Source organism: Erythrolamprus reginae, chromosome 3 (assembly GCF_031021105.1).
Source record: "Erythrolamprus reginae isolate rEryReg1 chromosome 3, rEryReg1.hap1, whole genome shotgun sequence".
Classification (NCBI taxonomy): Eukaryota; Metazoa; Chordata; class Lepidosauria; order Squamata; family Dipsadidae; genus Erythrolamprus; species Erythrolamprus reginae.
This window is the reverse complement of record NC_091952.1, coordinates 212,972,938-212,987,378: the sequence shown is the minus strand read 5'-3', so window position 1 is coordinate 212,987,378 and position 14,441 is coordinate 212,972,938. Positions and strand designations below refer to the sequence as shown.

At 39.4% G+C, this 14,441-nt stretch overlaps 1 protein-coding gene across 5 annotated transcripts in view; it reads right to left on the bottom strand.

Annotated features, from left to right (window-relative positions):
• RAB2A (RAB2A, member RAS oncogene family) overlaps positions 1-14,441 on the bottom strand; it is a 42,764-nt gene that overhangs the window by 13,535 nt on the left and 14,788 nt on the right. For all 5 annotated transcript variants that reach the window (XM_070747806.1, XM_070747807.1, XM_070747808.1 and 2 more), the window contains 5 exons: positions 12,123-12,194; positions 10,584-10,651; positions 5,818-5,900; positions 4,692-4,784; positions 3,766-3,877 (listed from right to left, as the gene is read on the bottom strand). In XM_070747806.1, the coding sequence (XP_070603907.1) occupies positions 3,766-3,877; positions 4,692-4,784; positions 5,818-5,900; positions 10,584-10,651; positions 12,123-12,194 (428 nt within the window). The remainder of the gene's footprint in view (positions 1-3,765; positions 3,878-4,691; positions 4,785-5,817; positions 5,901-10,583; positions 10,652-12,122; positions 12,195-14,441) is intronic.

Genomic DNA, 14,441 nt, shown 5'->3' with positions numbered 1-14,441 from the left:
CACTCACTGCCTCTATGTCTCTTCTCACTCTCGGAAAAACCTGCAGCCCTGTGTATGCTCCAGCTGTGTTTCTTTCTTCCTTTTGGAAAGGCGGGCTGGCGGAGCCATGAGCACAACCTGTGGCAGAGGCTTCCCTCCTCCTCCGCACCCTTGCAGCCCCACCACAACCGATTAGGGGTCGTGAGAGGAGGAGGGGGAGGAGGAAAGCCTCTGCCCCATATTTCGCTCATTGCTTTGCCAACCCAGCTTTCCAAAAGAAGAAATAAAAGCAGCTGGTGAAAAGTCCCAAAGAACACACGTAGAGCTGCGGGGCTTTCCGAGAGTGAAAAGAGACACAGAAGCAGTGAGCAAGAGAGAGTGAGATACACACATTCACAGACATAGAGAGAGAGACACACACGGGAGGGGGGGGGGAACAGAAAAAGAAAGAAAGAAAGAAAAAGGAGAGAGGGATGAGAGGGAGATAGAGAAAAAGAAAAATAGATGAGAAAGAGGAAGTTAAGAGAGGGAGGGAGAGGGAGAAAGAAAAAGAGAGATGAGAGAAAGATAGAGACAGAGAAGGAGTTACCTATTTCACATAGAAAACATGGAGCCATAAAATCTGGATAGGCGTGGCGGGGGAGGTTCATGTGACTGGGTGGGAGTGAGTGACGTCCAGTTGGCCACCTCCACCCTAGTCTTGTGGTTCTCGGTATTTTGGTTTTTTTGTGGGAAATGGGTCCAGGTGGCTCTTTGAGTGTTTAAGCTTGTGGATCCCTGTTTTAGAGGGTGGTTGAAGCACTTTGAAATTTATCTGTGTGCTCAGGGTCACCTGAGTAATACTCCTGGTTCCTGTAATCTGCAATTTTTCCTTTGGAAATCCATTCCTACTCCCACACCATTCAAAAGGTGTTCATCCCAAATTGTATAGCTAAACAACTGTAGAGATTCTCAGTCATCCAGATCATAGTTGTCCCAAAGGTGCTTTTTCAAACTAGACTTTGTTTTTTCTTTTGAAGTCATTCTGCTTCTCATCCAAGAAGCTTCTTCAGCTCTGACAGGATAGTGAGGAGTGGAAGTATTTATACGTATTCCTTGCAATTGGAATAGATTTCCAGAGCAAAAATTGCAGACTACAGTAACTAGGAGCATGACTCAGGTGACCCCTCCAAGTGCTTCAATGACCCTCCTCCACTTGTCTCCTGAAAAAAACCACTTTTGGGACAATGATGACCTGGATGACTGAGAATCTCTACAGATGTTTAACTATACAATTTTGGATGAACACTCTTTGAATGGTTTCTGGTTTATTTATTTAAAAAATTTGCATAGTTGCCCACAATACAACTCTGGGCAATTTACAACCAATAAAACAATAACCGTGCGAAAATAAATATATAATTTAGGATGCTATTAAGATTTTAAAAATCCATTGTTTGATACTGAAAAAGTCAGATTCCTTAAGCTTTTTATGTAACATGCTGCCATCTGGTGGCAATATATTGATGATGAGATTTATAGTACCAAATCAATCCTAAAGTAACAAAAAAAACCTGAATACTATGTTTTCCCAAAAATAAGACATCCGCCAAAAATAAGTCCTCTTCCAAAAATAAACCCTTATCCAAAAATAAGCCCTCCCTAAAATATTTAAATGCATGGGCAGACGGCCCCTGCCATTTCCTGATAGAGTTAGGGAGACAGAGCTGGAAATCAGTAAGACAGTAAGAGGAACCCCGTCTTGCTCTACGCACCCCAAAATAATAAGACCGCTTCAAAAATAAGGCCAAGCGCTTATTTTGGGGTTCAAAAATTAAGACAAGGTCTTATTTTCGGGGAAACACAGCAATATATTTTTGAAAGGAAAATGTTTCACTTTACAAACATTATTTTGCATCAAAACCTCAAAATTTCATCCAACATTTTTTATTAAACTGGACATGTTTTCCTGGATACAAAACAAAATAGTTTTAAGTCTCTAAAACACGCATTTTATTCTCATACATAATTTTTGTATTTAAAAAAAATATTACTGCTGGATTGCAGGTCTTGAATGAGTATTTCAAAATATTTTTAAAATACAAATAAATATTTAATATCATCATCTATTTTAAAGTATTTAAAATGTATGACAATCAGATTAAAACAATTTTGGAATAACTGAAGTCTCTTTGGATGAAATATCAATTTCACAAGAACTGAATGCCTATAATAATGAAAAATAAGAGAACTTAAAACTGAAATGAATTTACAATAATGGAAGAGAAAACTTTAGCAAAGGGATATGTATCAAAAAGGAAATATTTCTTATTTCAAAATCAGAACAAGCCATTGTGTTTAAAGTCTACCATATTATTTTGAATCAGCCACCTCTCAGATGAACCTAATTATAGAAGTTTTTGGTAATTCCTGATTCAATGAAATAAAATCCAGAGAAATAAGAAGGGCAAGATCAGCACATCAGCGTTTTCCTTAACATAGTAGTTCTCACTGTGTAGCATATTTTGCCACTTAGCTAATGCATCTTCCTAGCACAATCCATTCAATTCCTCCTCACAAAACTGTTTTACCCAAAACTGTTTTAGTATATTTTGTAGAAGGGAAATGAAAATGCAAAGTTACATCCATATTTATCTTTTCTTTGGGTATTAAAAATAGGGTTAAATGATACAAAGTAGTTTACTTACAAATCATGTTTGCTGTTGACCTGAATACTGTACAAATCTTAATGTCTGCCTCATGTCTCTGTCATCCAACTTTGATCAAAGTCTTTTGTAAACAACCGATCAATGAACTCTAAATACAACTTGTGATTTACATTGGAGGTTCTATTGAAAATCATTCCTCCACTCCTTGGTGAAATACAACTCATATGGCACATTAAATCATGTGGCACATTTAATGTGCCATATAATTAAGAAAAAAATAAGCTTTTGTAGTTTGATTTCTGTCTTTTCTAGTCTCTCTCTTTAGGTTTTATTTTTAATCTCCAGCATTTATTCTACTTCCTCTAAGTAAAAAACGTGAAGACGTTTTAAAACTATTCTGAGGAAACCTATGGCTCTGTGAGAACTTGATGATTTTGCATGACAGACTAACTCAGTGGTCTTTAAACTTGGCAATTTTAAGACTTGTGGACTTCAACTCCCAGAATTCTCCAGCCAGCTAAACATAAATAATAATAATAATAATAATAATAATTCTCGTTTGTCAATTGGCAAATTTTCTAAGGTACGGTAGAAAAAGCAGGGCTTTTCAGATGACATTTAGATCCTTTCCCTATCCCTAGAGCATTTGACAGAATGAGAAGTAGCATGGAAGATAGCATGCTATATTTATTTATTTATTTATTTATTTATTAATTTATTTATTTATTAATTAATTTATTTATTTATTTATTAGATTTTTATATCTACGGAGGTATATATTGGTATATATACCGGTAGCTATTCAGGTCCAAAGTAGTAATAGTTTTTTAAATTTGGCATGGTCATGTTCACTCTATCATTCAATGGTTCCTTTAAAAAAAGAGTTTTGTGTATTCACAAATTGGCCATGTGGTCTCAGGATACACATTTGAGGTAAGTAGGCATTAAGGTATCAGTGAAAGGACTGAAACATGGCCAACAGCTGCACAACTTTACAATCTGCATAAAATGCCTCATTTCATCCTGTAGATTTTAAATGGGATTCTGGTATGGTTCAATAGTTCAGGAAAAATATTTTTTCTTTATTTTTGTATACTTAGAATTGTCATCTAACATATAAAAAAATACTCAAAATTACCTCTTCTACATTTGAAGCAGTTTTGGCAGATGTCTCCATAAAGATAAGGCCATGCTCTCTTGCAAATGCTTCGCCTTCTTCTTTTTTCACTTCTCTTCTGGACTCTAAATCACTAAGGGGAAAAATTGAGAACGATCAGAATTACTTAGCTGTACCTGTTTATAATATTTAAGTAATATTATAATTATGTCAAATTGTCTTCTCTCAGGCAGTATTATTTTTCTGAAGTCTGGATTTAATAAATTGCAAATATATTTACTGTTAATTAAAAACTTCAAATGGAAAGCTTTAAAATTTCTATCCAGTGCCAGAAATCCTACTTCTGGGTTTGCTCTCCACTCTGAGAAGAGAGAGAGAGTGAAAAAGAATTGCCAGGGATGAGTGGTGTAGGAAATAGGTTCCAGGAGAAGGGGACCCAGTCTCCCCCACTGTGTTGTTTATATGATTATCTATTTATTTGCAAGAACAAGTTACCTGACTATACAATAAATGGCATTTAATATTTTGCATAAAGAAAATGCAAAATATTTTAATTAAACTACTTTTAATAGCCTCAAGATTAGAGTTAAGGTTTTTAATTTTATCATTGCATTTGTTCCATACTTTCTGCAACTGAGAACCAGTTTGATTTAGTGGTTAAGGCACCCAGCTAGAAACCTGAAGACTGTAAATTCAGGTTCCATCTTAGACACAAAAGCCAGCTGGGTCACCTTGGGCAAGTTACTCTCTCTCTTTCAGCCCAATTCACCTCTGAGGATTGTTGTGGTGGGGAAAACAGTATGAGGCAGGAGTATTAGGTATGTTCACAGCCTTGAGTTATTTATAAAAATAAGATGGGAATTTAAAAAAATCTAAACTGTAAATTTTTATATCTAATTATAGAATTACAGTTATCTTAATGTACACCATTTCAGAAAGGAAAATACCTTTTATTTCCAATTAGCATAATAACCATATTGGAATTAGAATGCTGGCGGGCATCTTCTAACCATGTTGTCAAATGGTTGAAAGTATCCCTCCTGAAAAGAAACTAAAATGTAAATGAACGCCAAAAAAAAAGACGCAATAAAATATGTCAAAAGATTAACATATTAATATAACCCTTCTTAAAAAGGCCTTACATTTTGAATTTATATAAGATGCAATCCAGAGGTGGGCTGCTAAGGTGGAACGGTGATGAGTGCTCGCCTCCGTGGCTCTGAGTGCTAGCGGAGTTCAGCGCAATTCTGCTACTGCACCTGGACAGGCAGGTGTGCATGTGTTTCAGTGTGGTAATCTGTGTGTCTGTGTGCGATTTTGCTACCTGCCCAGGTGCAGTACCAGAATTGCGCTGGAGTCCGCTAGCACTCAGAGCCATGGGAGCGAGCACATGTCCACCTTAGAAGCCCACCTCTGATGCAAACTACTTAGAAATCATTTTTGCTTTGACCGATGTGATAAAGGAACAAGAATCAGTATTTAAAACTATTTTCATTCTGGTGCTTTATAATCTGAATAACATAAAAACTCTCAGCACAATATGATATTAAAATGTAATCTAATCCAGACAGAAAAGTAATCCACTATTTAATAACACACACACACACACACACACACACACACACACACACACACACACTTTCTCCACCACCTCCCCGCACACATTCCTCAAAGTGTTTATGTAATCTTTAACCAAAAAATACCTAGCATTCATCTGGTTGGGAATTCTGAGTTCCTCTACAGAAAAGTATAAATGCTTAAGAATGTAGCAGCAGCACACTGTGAAATCTTGTCTCAAGCTACAAGCTTTATCAGCTACACAGAAGATTCACTTCAGAGTTAAGTATTTGCCTTAGCCACATTAAATATTATTTCTGAAATTCAACATGAATATACACACCTACAAAACTTGAGTGTATTTTGACAATAGATATAATCCATCTTAATAAAATTTACAATAGATCCACTGATAGCAATAGCATTTAAATAAAGCATGAACTAGTAGACCGCCAGCTCAGTATACTTTACAAGAGTTACAAGAGTCTAAATCACACTAAACTGCAAGATTCTTACCTTGTAATGTCATACACTAGTAAAGCACCTGCTGCCCCTCTGTAGTATGACCTTGTGATGGAACGGAAGGACTCCTGCCCAGCCTGTAGTAAAATAAGAGCAACAGTTTTTTATTACTCATTTGAGAAGTATCAGTTTATTTAGCTACTCTGAAATTTATTTTAGTGAGATTGGGAACAAAATAAACAGCCACTATTTCTTGAAAATAAGACCTACATATTGAAAATAAGACCTACATATTCAAAATCTACAGTACCTTTAGAGGTAAAAAAATCAAGAACAAGATCTCTAAACCTTTTTTGGCAATCCCTGACAACCCAATTTACTGAATGGCTTCACAATACATGAATCATTATTAGAGTACAGAATGGACTCCTAGCAACTAAGCTCTGAAGACAAATTTGAAAGGAAGCAAATAGCCCAGTGCTTCACATTTGAATTCAATAACTCCCTCCCTTGGGCAGCTGTTGACACTAGAATAAATAAAGCCCATTGTAAATAAATGATGAATGACATCTTTACGCCCACCATCTGCTGGAATAAAAGTTGTATGAAGGCCAAGGATGCAGATTTTATCCATTATATCATAAATTGCAGCCAGATTTCAACAATCTTCAGATGGGTTTTTTTCTCCATCATTTTGTTATGAAAAGCAAGAGTTTTTAATTTGGTTTTATATATGTCAGTTATCATTTAAATAACACCCTGTACTTCTTAAACAAAGCTTATCAAGAAAATGAAACACACACACACAGGTAGAATGGCAAGCACAAAATACATACAAAACATCTTGTAAGTTGGTATTTCAAATAAATTACCCAGAAGTCTACATAAACTAATTATCAGTATAGTTTAGCACAGCAATGCAAAATATGTAATAGATGTTTAATCCATAATGTAATTTATAAATATAGAGATGAAAAAAATGAGCAGAATCCATGTCAGTATCAATAGTTTTTAATAAGCAGCTTACAGAAACTGCTTATTGTCTATTAGCAATAGTAAATCATGTGGTAATGTAAACAACATATAGAAGAAAATATATTTCTAACATCATCATCAGAAAAGATATAATGACTTTACTATCATATCTAAATAAATTATAGTGAAAATAAATTAAGGACATTTAGCAACCAACATTAAATATACCATGTTTATGTAGCTTGTGAAGTTTTAGTCTAATCAGAGCAGGACAGTTTGTTTCAAAAGCTCTGTTATATAGTACTGTATTAGGCAATTGGTCCATATTATAGAAACTGATATACAGTGTTCCCTCGATTTTCGCGGGGGATGCGTTCTGAGACCGCCCGCAAAAGTCGAATTTCCGTGAAGTAGAGATGCGGAAGTAAATACACTATTTTTGGCTATGAACAGTGTCACAAGCCTTCCCTTAACCCCTAAATTGCAATTTCCCATTCCCTTAGAAACCATTTAGATTATTACTCACCATGTTTATTTATTAAAGTTTATTAAAAAAAATATTTATTAAAGGCAGATGAACGTTTGGCGATGACATATGACGTCATCGGGCAGGAAAAACCGTGGTATAGGAAAAAAACCCGCAAAATATTTTTTAATTAATATTTTTGAAAAACCGTGGTATAGACTTTTCGCAAAGTTCGAACCTGCGAAAATCGAGGGAACACTGTACATGAAGATAGTACATAAAACATGCAATGTCAAAGGCCAATGATCATATATAAACCATACATAAACATATGATTTATATCCAGATCAACTCTATATTACAATTTACTGCACTTTTCTGTCTTGCTGTTTTAATTGTAAATTTGATATTGTTAAGATTTCTACTTGCAAATTACAAGATTTAGAACAGGAATACAGTGAACCCTCGAGTTTCGCGTCCTCAAGGATCGCGAAAGGGCTATTTCGCTAGTTTTCAACCCGGAAGTAAACTCCACCATCTGCGCATGCGTGCCCTTCCACGCATGCGTAGATGGTGGAGTTTCCCCGCCGGGCAGAGGCTTCCCTGGGTCTTCCCCCTCTTGCCCCGGTAAGACCTCAGCGGCGGTGGGCTGGAGCGCGAGCTTGGGGCAGCCTAGCTCCGCTTCCCAGCTGGGAAGCGGAGCCGGCAACAGCGTGGGCGGGCGGGCGGCGCGCGCGAGCTTGGGGCAGCCTAGCTCCGCTTCCCAGCTGGGAAGCGGAGCCGGAAACAGCGTGGGCGGGCGGGCGGCGCGCGCGAGAGCTTGGGGCAGCCTAGCTTCGCTTCCCAGCTGGGAAGCGGAGCCGGCAACAGCGTGGGCGGGCGGGCGGCGCGCGCGAGCTTGGGGCAGCCTAGCTTCGCTTCCCAGCTGGGAAGCGGAGCCGGCAACAGCGTGGGCGGGCGGGCGGCGCGCGCGAGCTTGGGGCAGCCTAGCTCCGCTTCCCAGCTGGGAAGCGGCCCCAGCACCGCGCGCGCGCTTGGGGAAACCCCAGATCCGCTCCCCAGCTGGGGAGCAGCCCCAGCAACGCGCGCGCGCTTGGGGAACCCCCGGCTCCGCTCCCCAGCTGGGAAGCGGCCCCAGCAACGCGCGCGCGCTTGGGGAAACCCCAGATCCGCTCCCCAGCTGGGAAGCGGCCCCAGCAACGCGCGCGCGCTTGGGGAAACCCCAGATCCGCTCCCCAGCTGGGAAGCGGCCCCAGCAACTCGCGCGCGCTTGGGGAAACCCCAGATCCGCTCCCCAGCTGGGGAGCGGCCCCAGCAACGCGCGCGCGCTCCCCAGCAACGCGCTGCGGGCGGCGGTGGAAGTAAAAACACCATCTGCACATGCGCAGATGGTGTTTTTACTTCCGCACCGCTACTTCGCGAAAAATCGATCATCGCTTGGGGTCCTAGAACGGAACCCTCGCGATGATCGAGGGTTCACTGTAATGCTGTAGTCTTGACTACATAACAGAACTTACAAGAGTGACTCTGTTAATGTTTCTTAAGGCAAAATGTTAGTCCTGTTAAAAATTATAATTTTTCTCATTTCTTGTTGGATTTGATACATTTATAAATAGAAACTTTACACTAAATCTTACTTATGTATTACTTGGTATTGTGAAATTATCATAAACTGAACTGTTACTACAGGATCCACATGGTCAGTCATCAGGACTAGAGGTTTAGTCCACCAAGCTTTTGTATTCATGCTGCAGCCCATCCTCAAAGAGAAGAACAGTAACTGAATTTAAACATGCCTGGGATAAACATATATCCATCCTAAGATAAAATACTGGAAATAGTATAAGGGCAGACTAGATGGACCATGAGGTCTTTTTCTGCGGTCAATCTTATATGTTTCTATGTTTCTTAACTTCTCTCTAGTGGAATAGTCTTTGGACTACTGTATGCATTATATTTATGTAGTTCCTGGTTGGGTGTGGCTTCCTATTGGTTAATTAATGTGTTGATGGTTGGCTATTGGCTGTTATTTCTTTGTGCTATCAAATCCTCCTAAGTATCTGACAAGCTGATGGTAAATTAGCTCTGCAGTTGACTAACAAGGGGCCTGTTTCTCAGGCTTCCTTCAATCATTTCCCTGGCTATCTTTTCATCTGCTCGGCCAAAATTCTTAGTAGCTGAGAAATTGAATGTATGTCCTTGTTCACTGCAATGTCAGGCTACCAATGAGTTCTGGTCTTGTCATCTGATGCTCACTTCTGCTCTTGCAGTCTGGAGATTAGCTTCCTCCCCATCTGTCCTACATAGTCACAAGGGCAATCCATGCAGGGGATCTGATAGATTACATTAGAAGTATTTCCTATCTCCAAGTGATCTTTGCAAACCATGATTTGTCCTCATACAGTAGCTTCTGGACGATATGCAATGCCCACTTTCAAATCTCAAAAGCTGCGTTGTACTGCTTCCGACCCATATAGGATCCTGCAACATTATCCTGGGATGTGTATATTTGCCTTCATTCACAAAGTATTGCTCTAATATTAATATAGAAGATACATTAATAAATATGATAAGGGAGCAATCTAGTAGCTTTCCACTATAGCAATGGACAATCTGTAATCTTTACCTATTAACTCAATCTTTTTTTATGTATCTCTCATATCCATCCAGGTTGTATTGCAAAAGCTACAATTTAATTCTGATTGGAAAGAGTCTCCCAATATCAGGGATGGGTTGCTACCAGTGCGGTAGGCAACTACGCAGGGGCAATCCATGCAAGGGAAGCAGCCACCAGATTGCGCAATTTATGTGTAACTGCTCCGGTGCCAGTCTTTTGGGCGCTGCTATATTTTTTCTTTAATTTTTAAATATTTTTTGCTTCCTGCACATGCACGGAAGCAAAATCACGCTGGGGACGTACATGCACATAAGATTCCCCATGCTGTGCACACAGCGCACCGGTAGAAGGAGGTAGGAGCAATCCACCCCTGTCCAATATTGTTGGAAATCATGACCCTTGTTCACTTTCACAACATCCCTACCTTGCTAATTCCAAAGCTCAATAGCTGAAGGGAAATCTAAGGCTTGGTCTTGTTTTCTCTTCCAGCAATTCTAAAGCAGAGTTATTTGATGGAAACAGGAAGCAACAAGACTTCCATGCTCTTTCTAATGTCCTGCTATAAGTGTCCAGTTTCTTGTTATTAGGTGCAGAAAGCAATACAAATACTTTTTTCTGTTTCTTTTTATGGCTAAGAACCGTGAACCATTATGTATTTATTTAAAATCTGGAGATTCATATTATTTTTGGTAGCTTCTATTTTTAAAAAAATAACAAACTGAATTTGTCTTAACAAAATCTTGCAGGAAGATTTTTACTTACTGTATCCCATATCTGAAGTTTTATTTGTTTCCCGTCAATGGTTATCATTCGAGCACCAAATTCTACACCTAAATAATGAAATAAAATCAATGAAATACACCGTTTCTTTATTTTGATTAACTATATACAAAAACAACAATCAGAAAAATACAAAAAAATTGTAAAAGAAGAAAATGAAATAAAGATCTACATTAGTTTTTCAAAAACATTGCAATACTGTTCTCCAGCTGTTTCAGTTCTTTTACACTATTTGAGACAGATTTGTTAAGTTTCCATTTATGACATAGTATATTTTCTAGCACTTAGGTGGCTCACACTCAAACCACTACTATAGCACAAAGAGGTCCTTTCTAAAGGATATAATTATGACTTTGCCTTCATCTCTGGAAGCTACTGTAAAGGCAACTTATATTCATTTTACCATTTAGATTGACATGCAAATGAATGGAGCTGCCTTACTTATGATGTTAGTGATAACATGGATTGGGATCTGTCTAATTCTAAGTTACAGCTTGAAGCTGTAGCATGTATGCCCTCTCCTTCCAGAGAATGAGCACAGCCTGTACACAGTCACAACTGTTTCTGGGACTCCAGCTCTGGATTTTGCCTCCAGGTTTACTCTTGAAAACTTTTCCAATAATGGATATAGCCACAAGGCAGTAGAGGTTTGGTAATCAGAGTTTCCCTTCTCCTAGAAGATGGTTTTGACATCTGCTGTTGGGATAAAGAGCCCTCTCCCACCTTCAAAACATTAACCATCTTCTCCTGTAACGCTGGAAAGGGGCCCTTATGAGCTGCTATGAGTTGGGCCAAGATTTTTTAATGAGATATTACTCCTCCGATATGATGGTGTAGCAGATGATGGTCTTTCAAGCATCCATATGTATTTGGACAACTTCAGCTCCCGCAATATTTCTCCTACTATAGTGGTTCAACCTTGGGACACAGCAACAATCATAAATATGAACCAGTTGCCAAGCACCTAAATTTTGATCACATGATCATGGGATATTGCAAAGGCCGTAACTGTGAAAAATGGTCATAAATCATTTTTTCTCAGTGCTGTTGTAACTTTAAATGGTCACTAAATGAAATTTTGTAAGTCAAGGACTACCTGTACAAATCTCCAGAAGACAGCAATATTTTCAATTCCCATCTTCCTATTTTTCTGATCATTTTAGTTAGGAATAAAAAGAGTTTCCATCACTTGGAAAGATTATCCTGGCTTGTTATTTTCTCACATACCATTTTTTTGATTCTGAAAGGAAATGATAAGCTATCATTTCCAGTTTATTTGCTAAGCACATTCTTCCTGGCCCAATCAAAAATCACATAGTAGAGTAGATAAATCATATGAATCAAGTTTTCCCTAGATTTTTCATACAACTATGAAAAACAGTAATTATATACAAATGTAATTATAATTGTACAAATACCGTAATAATCGTTTAGTATATATCTAAATTATGTATCAAATGGATTAGGAACTATTTACGTACAAATGTTTCATTTTTCATGATTTATCTACTAAGGACTTACCTATAGTAAGGTCATGAACTGGTTGAAACCTTTTGTCTGTAAACTGCAACAATAAACATGATTTTCCAACACCTGAAAAACAGGAATTTCAAGAATCTGCAGTTATACAATATTTACAGAGATGGAAGTATTTAAAGGTACACTCTGATTAAAACTTCAGTTTCTGAAGTTTAAAAAGGCTATTGCTTAATGCGCACACATAGCAAAAAAAAGTGACTTAGAACTCATTACTCCCATGATACTGTAATAGTTAAGAATCCACATATATAACAGTAGACCCCGAGTTATGACCATAACTCGGTTGTAAATCAGGACAAATATAAATGGAGGGGGTTTAAAGCAAGGCAAAGATTTTGGAAAGCTCATCCTGAAGCCATTGCCTTAGCATGCAGGTTCTGTTTTCCCAAAGCCTAGCAAGAGATAGGAGAGTCTTGCAGTTTTCCAACAGCCAGCTAGTGACTGGGGCAGAAAGCCTTGAAAGCAAACACAATTTCTGCAAGGAACTGGACCATGATTGTGAGACACGGGAACAGGCCCAAGTCCTGTGGAGTCCCTTTGAGATGGGTTAGGGAGAGAGGAGAGGGGCTTTGCAGCAGGGCTACCAAGTGTACTTTCTATTTGCTGGTAAAGGCACAAAACAGAGATGCATCAGTTCTATAGAATCGGTAGCAAACTGCTGGTGATATCACGGAGCTGGTTCTGTCGGTGCCGGCCTGTGGATGCCACCATCTTTTTAGGGGGGATTTTTTTTTGCTGCTTTTTTTTCTTCTCTGGGAATTTTTGGCACTGTGCATGCGCACCCAACAAGGTGTGGCTACGCCGCGTGAGAGGAAGCAAACTGGCAGTGAGGTAAGTTATAACCCACCCCAGTGCAAAAGGTATTCTTCATTTAGTTTTCTTTGGATTTAGCAGATTTGTTTAAAAAATAACTTAACTTTCGAAACTCCACATTACCCTTCTCTATCTGGTAAGATTATTATCCATTTTTAAGTGGTAAAGCCAAATTTAGTAAAACAAATGAAATCAAACAGAACCGTTATTTCCAATTTTTAAACACTCTCCTTGTAACCCACCCTAAACTCTTACACACGTTAACCAGTCTTGACCCCACTTTTTATAAATAATATTGAATTATAATACAATCAAATAAATTATAGTTTCCTTTTTAAAAAAATTCTAGTCAGGCAGCAATTGCTTAGAAGAACCTACTTTAGTTTTAAAAAGTTATTCCTTGTTAAAAATAAAAAACTTGTAATAGGTATCTATGTATGGTTCCTTATTTAACAACAGAGTAAGTTCATTTTTCTGGATTTCAGATTTGGGTCAAAGTAGGAGCAGGCAGTTGTTGATTTGGTCCCCATTAAATCACTTCATTTTCCAAATACACCTGGACAAACTGCATGTTGAGAACAGAATATGCCATACTTGAAAAACTTTACCTACTTTGCATAACTGCTAGGATTCTATCATTCAAACATTTGAGAAGTTCCCTATTTTATTAGAAATTTATGTACAGTCTTTGTAATTAAGATTCTTGTAATATTTATAAAGACATATCTTAGACATCCCTATCCTTCTGCTATACAGTGATCCCTCGAGTTTCGCGATCTCGAGCTTCGCGAAACGCTATATCGCGAGTTTTCTACCCGGAAGTAACACCACCATCTGCACGCATGCGTAGATGGTGGAGTTTGCATTACCGCCGGGCAGATCAGCTGCTAGGCGGCCAAAGGAACCTTCCCTGGGTCTTCCCGCCGGCATGGGGGGCTTCCTAGCACCCCCCCGAACCCCCAACCCGGGTTTGGGGGGGTGCTAGGAAGCCCCCCATGCCGGGGGAGACCTTTTAAAACACCCGTGCCGCTTCCCAGCTGAGTCCTGAAGCCAAGCGCAGAAGTTCCAAAGGCGCTTGGCTTCAGGACTCAGCTGGGAAGGGCGCGGCTGTTTGAAAAGGTGGCAGTCGGCCTGGGGGGCTTCCCAGTACCCCCCCCAACCCTGTCTCCTGCCGCCGGTTTAGCCAGGAGAGGAGCGGCAAAGTGACTTGGAGGAATGGGAAACTCAAACCGCCCAGTTTCAGCTTTCCATTCCTCCACGTCACTTCGCCGCTCCTTCTGGCTGGTGGGGGGGGGGGGGAGTTAGGAAGGTTCTACTTCTCCCCCCCAGCCAAAAACTCAAAGCCTGTCTCCTGCCACACAGTTTAGCCAGGAGAGCAGCGGCGAAGTGACTTGAAGGAATGGGAAACTCAAACCGCCCGGTTTCAGCTTTCCATTCCTCCACGTCACTTTGCCGGGGGAGTCTGGGAGGGAAGATGACGCGCCGGCA